General features: G+C 40.6%; 1 protein-coding gene across 1 annotated transcript; it reads left to right on the top strand.

Annotated features, from left to right (window-relative positions):
* Nucleotides 1-2819, top strand: cx35.4 (connexin 35.4). The gene is made up of 2 exons (XM_012862059.3): nucleotides 1-218; nucleotides 898-2819. Exon 2 carries the CDS (start codon nucleotides 968-970, stop codon nucleotides 1832-1834), a length of 867 nt encoding a protein of 288 aa, XP_012717513.2. The 5' UTR covers nucleotides 1-218; nucleotides 898-967; the 3' UTR covers nucleotides 1835-2819.
* Nucleotides 2820-6000: the final 3181 nt, after the last annotated feature.

Here is a 6000-nt window from a genome sequence, read left to right as displayed (position 1 = left end):
GGAAAGGAGAGAGAAACATCTATGGCAGCAGCTTCAGTCTTTCACATTTTTTCTTTGACCACACCCAAAGGAGCATTTCCCTCTGCGCTCCTCCACCTGTCCACGGGAGCCAAATCTCTGCGTCTGCGTCAACACATCGGAACGAAGCTCAAGCAAAACGGAATAAAGTCGAATTAAATGAGCTGGGGACTCTTTGGATATGCTATGGATTGAAACAAGTAAGTCATAAAGCATGCTTTCAAGTGTCTTAGAGGGGTTTGGCAATGTCTGAGTTCGCTTTTCAGACTGAGAGATGAAGTCTTGAGGTGACGGTGACGCTCGTCCGTCGGCATTGAGCAGACTCACAAATAAAAATGTGGCGGATTATTTGTGATTTAGGAAATCAAAATGCTGGATCAGGACGATCTGTCCCGCGAAACAGTGTCCACATAACACAGACGGTTCGTGCGTAAAAGCCGCTTTTAAATTTATTTATATTTGTACTTTAAGACGCATAAACATTCGGTGACAGATTTGCGACAACGTTAAAAGATACACAACGTTAGACTGACCTGTTCTGAATTCATTAAAGCGATCATTTGCGCAAAAATGTCCGATAAAAGAGGACTAAGCAGTGAAGGAACAGTTTGTGGGTGGGTTTAAAAAGTTGGCTGGGTTTGCTTCCTTTGTTAGCATTTTGGCCACGGGCCTTCACATGGCAGTGATTTTATTTATATATTTATTTATGAACTTATTCTTGATCTGATTAACACATCAGAAGTCACATGTCTTTATATTCCTAATTAGCTTTGGACTGTGACTTCCTGATATTTACAAACCTGGAAAGATTCCCCGGTAATACTCAACTTGACCCAATTTTTCTTTCTTTCTTTTTTTTTTTTTAATTCCCACATCCAGGTCTAAAAAGAAACAATAACCATCAAGCGAAGATTATCAGACAACAGATATTTAACTTCAAGTCAGCAACATGGACTGGAAGACCTTCCAAGCCCTCCTCAGTGGAGTGAACAAATACTCTACTGCGTTTGGACGGATATGGCTGTCGGTGGTGTTCGTGTTCAGGGTGATGGTGTACGTGGTGGCAGCTGAGCGGGTATGGGGCGACGAGCAGAAAGACTTTGACTGCAACACTAAGCAGCCTGGCTGCGCCAACGTCTGCTACGATCACTTCTTCCCCATCTCCCACGTCCGCCTGTGGGCTCTACAGCTCATCTTCATCACGTGCCCTTCCTTCATGGTGGTCATGCATGTGGCGTACCGCGAGGACCGGGAGCGAAAGCACCAGGCAAAGTTTGGGGATGACAAAAAGCTGTACACCAACACCGGCAAGAAACACGGCGGGCTGTGGTGGACCTATCTGATCAGCCTTTTCGTCAAAACGGGCATTGAGATTGCCTTCCTCTACATCCTGCACCACATCTACAACAGCTTCTATCTGCCGAGGGTTGTCAAGTGCGAGGTGAGTCCCTGTCCCAACATTGTGGACTGCTACGTTGGTCACCCAACGGAGAAGAAGGTCTTCACCTACTTCATGGTCGGTGCTTCAGCCCTCTGCATCATCCTGAACATATGCGAGATAATCTATCTCGTCTCCAAGAGAGTCGCACGGATTGCCAACAAGATCAAAAGGCATAATCGTACCAAGCATTTTCAACACGACGACTACACCAACGACAACTTCAACAACTACAACATGATTGCGCCAAAGGAAAAGATGGCGGATAAGCCTCCGTCCTTCAAGAACGTCTGCAAGTCGCCGCCACGGCTGGAGGTACTCAGGACAGATCCAATGATACGGGCCTCTGCTCCCAACCTGTCCTATCAATGCTCATGAATAAAGACAGGCCAAAGCTCAAGAGCTGAGAGTTGCTTTGGCTGGATCCAAGGTTACAAACCTTACGAAAAATAAGAATCAGACCCGTGAGCCAAACTGCAGTATGTCTCAGAGCCGGGAAGCCGAGTCACCGGTACATTGAGTCTCCATCTAGAACTCAAGGAAACGTTTGAACCTTGGTTTCCAAGTCAACACCCACAATATTTGCAAGTCATCTATTAAATTTAAGTTTTATTTTTTGGCAATATGTGGTTGTCCTTTTTTGGATGAGGTAAATGTTATTGTGGCATTTCAGCTTTTATGATTTTTCAAACAAAACAGCAAAGGTTCTCTCAGCCTTTCTTCTGATCTGAGTTTTGACATGGGGAGGAAGGGAAATTAGTGTTACACAAGAAGCAGAGACACACCTGGTCGAGGTATTCATCATTCCAGCCCGTTCCTACAGTGGTGTGTCAGACTCTGCGTTTGTAACCGAGGATTTATTCATCCCTTACATACGGGTTTTTTTTAAATTCTATTTACACTGAAAATATGCCCTTTGTCATGATTTCATTATAAGTCAGAGGAAAAAGGGTTTGAGTGTTTGTTTCAGAGTGCATTGAGAAATTACTTTTAAGTGTCCAGAGATGAGCTTTTTGGATCTTCACAGATAAACCCAAACACATGAACAAAGTGCATTGGTTCTGTAATTTATGTTTTTTACACCCCTGCTCGCTTTCAGGTTTGTGCTGCCTTGACTCCTTGTGTTTTGACGTGTTTGTACACAACCTCGCCTGATCCAAGAACACTGTTGATTTAAAACGGCCCAAAGGAATGCTGCTGTTTAATTCTGGCTGTAGTGCTGAATCATGCTGGACAAAACCTGACCGACCTGGACGCAGCTCGTGGAACTGAGACAGTCCAATCTGGACGGCACATGGAAATGTATTAATTGCAGCTGCTGTTAATATTCATAATTTTTTATAAAACTGTAAATATTTGAAAACATGTCTCCGTGTTTGAATTGAGGTTCATTATTAAATCCAAGCAACATTTACAAGAGAATAGATAGGATAGATTTTTCCATCCTCCTTGTGGTGCAGGATAATCTTCATCGAAGGGAGTCGTTTACGTTTTACAACAAACTCTGTCATACCCAGCAGTTATCGACACCAGGCATCTGAATTTGCTGTAATTCAGTATAATGGGTCACTTTTCCATTGTTTTCCATGACTGTTGTACGTTTCCAGGTGTATCAGGCAAATGTGGAAAGGCCTGTAACTACCTGTCGGACTTGCCGTTCAGGTTCTTGGTTTGTCTTGGGATTTTTTCTTCGAACTGGAAAACAATAAGGTATCTACTCAGAATAGTGCCCCAGATGGTGAAACACTGATTCAAAAGTACATTTCTTCACTAAAAACTAGGTTTCTTAACAAAAGGGCAGTTCTAACACCGTCTGCTGTTATTGGCACATTCTGGTAAAGATTTGTCAGAAGACTGAAGATACATTTTTCTTTTATTGTAGTACCACAAGCTGACCCTTGAAAATTATGAAACACCCAAACTGTTAAATTGAACGCGTTTATTAGCTGAGGAAGAAAATCCAACATTAAGGAAAAACGTTTTAAAATCCCAGCTGCTACATTTGCAATTTCTTTGAAGACATAAGCATTTAAAACAATGGGAATCCATGGCTGCCATTTTTCTTTGGTGCCCTCCAAATTTTTTGATCTCAAAACTCCATACTTTTCAAAATGAGGTTTTTTTTTTTTAGTAGTCTTTGAAGCCACGTTGAAACTTGAAGTACACAAACAAAAAGCTTCATGTGTTCCTTTCCACAAGGAAACAACACCGCTAAAGTTAGGGTCTGATTCGCAGAAGATTAAGTCTTGAAAAAGGCAATGTAATGTTGTCTAAGCGTCTGGGGAAAAAAATAGACATAGACATGTGGCAAAGGAGGAACCTGGAATCGAACTCAAGTGCTTCCATTTCAAGACACTGTCGTCATTATTGATGTGTTTATCTGTTAGTGTAGTGGAAGATCGAATTTTAAGATAATCATCTAAATAGTGTGAAATGCTGATTGCTTTCTTTAGATAAGAAAAAAAATAACGTTTCTCTAAAATGGAAAATTGAAGAACATGCCATTCGAGTGAGGCAGATGAGTGTTGCTCAGTCACAATTGGCGACAATTAATAGCAAAAAAACAAACAAAAACAATGAACGTGTAGAAAGAAACACTGTGCTCGCCTGCCCTGGGAACCTTTTTAAAGGCATGACATCTTAAAGGTTTTTAAGCAGTAGAACATTTTGAAGAAAATCGCCACCACTTTACAATAAGGCTCCCCTTATAGATGGTTAGTAAATAGTTTATTAAATAATCTGTAAACACTTTATAAACACATTCATGTGTTTATTATGCATTAAAGATGAGCAAGAGACAATACTGACCGGTTTGTGCTTATGTGATAAATTACTGAAATGTTTAATATAAGCAACTCTAGATGATTTATATTGTTGAATAATTTAGTATTTGGCAAAAAAGCAGTCAGTTTTGTCTCTTGTACACCCTTACTGAATGCAAAATAAACACTTATTAGTTAAGGGTTTACAGATTAACAGCTATAAACTATTTATTAGCCATCTGTAAGGGGAGCCTTTTTGTAAAGTGGTATCGAAAAAGCTTCAGCCAGAAACCCAAAAATGGACCGTCACAAGAGTCCATCGAGCAGGATAACGATCCAAAATATACGGCCAAATAAACACAAAAATCAGCTTCCTCCTGTGGCCGTCTGAGTTTGTTTGTTGGGTGAACTCGAGATAACATAATTACCCAGGCTAATCTGGAGCATGGGGGTCAATTCCAGTCATCAAGGGCCAGTGTCCTACTACTTCTAGAGGCATTCCTGCTTCAGAGTTGAATCACATTAGGTTATTACCAGGACTCTGTGGAACTTGATGAAAAGCTGATGTGTTAAGACAATGGGCACCTCTAAAAATAGCAGAATACCAGCCCTTGAAGACTTAAATCTAAAACCCTTGATTTTAAGGATGGATGTCCAACTCTGGTTCAACGAGAGGGACTCAAGTGGGGCTGTGAGGTTACACGGAGCAGAGATAAAGACTGTAGATACTTTTAAGTACACAGCGGCAACAGTCCAGAGCAACGTGGGAGTGGAAAGGTGCAGAAACGTGTCCAAGCAGGTTGGAACGGGTGTAGGGTGACAAAAGAGTATCAGGAAGAACGAAAGCAAAGATGTACAAAGAACAGCATCACTGAGGAAGAGACAAGAGGCAGAGCTGAGGGTAGCAGAGATCAAGATGGGGTTTTCTTTGACATGACGAAGATCAGGATTAAGAGACATCAGAGGAAAAGCTCACGCTGGATGTTTTGGAGATTAAGCAAGAGATCGGACTGAAATAGTTTGGACATGTAGAGGAAGGATAGAGAGTACATTGGTAGAAGGATGTTGAGGCCGGAACTGCCAGGCAGGAGGCCGAGAGGAAGTCCAAAGATATTTATGGATGAATTAAAGAGGACATGAAAGTAGTTGGTGTGAGAGAAGAAGATGCAGAAGCTAAGGTTAAATGGAGACATATGACTCACTGCGGTGACCCCCGATAAAGAAAAGCTGAAAGAAGGATGTCCAACTCCAGTCTGTTAATTGTGCAGAGAGGAATAATCAAAAGCCTCAAAAGGTTCTCCAGTCTTGTGAACATTATGGATGACTACGTGTCATTATTTTGGTAAACAGGGGCTGTACAAATAATTAACAGGCAGAAATAATATGACATTTCTGTAACAAGATTCACTTGTTTCACACATTGAATAATTAAACTTAAATTAAAAGCATGATCTCTCTAAAGTTTCCAGAATGAGATAATGCTAATGCAATAAACCAAATTGATATTAAGGGTTTTTACAAATAATCTGCATCAAGGGAAATAAATACATTCAATCACAATTTACAATGTGAAATAATTTTATTTTTGAAACTGTACTTTGATAAATATGTACATTTTTGACTTAAAGAGAATTAGAAATAAATAAGCTATAAACACTACATTAAATAATGACCACTTTTCACTAATAATCATAATGCCCAAACTTCGAAGGCATGATGATCAAACTTCCTGATCAAATACTTGTTTATGTTCCTGACACCGGGGATTTTAGGCTGGATTTA

The sequence above is a fragment of the Fundulus heteroclitus genome, chromosome 19 (assembly GCF_011125445.2).
Source record: "Fundulus heteroclitus isolate FHET01 chromosome 19, MU-UCD_Fhet_4.1, whole genome shotgun sequence".
NCBI classification, from domain to species: domain Eukaryota; kingdom Metazoa; phylum Chordata; class Actinopteri; order Cyprinodontiformes; family Fundulidae; genus Fundulus; species Fundulus heteroclitus.
This window is presented reverse-complemented; position numbering and strand designations above follow the sequence as displayed.

Bases quoted from the DNA above. Each gene is read 5' to 3' on its own strand.
- cx35.4 (XM_012862059.3), top strand. From the start codon at position 968: ATGGACTGGAAGACCTTCCAAGCCCTCCTCAGTGGAGTGAACAAATAC.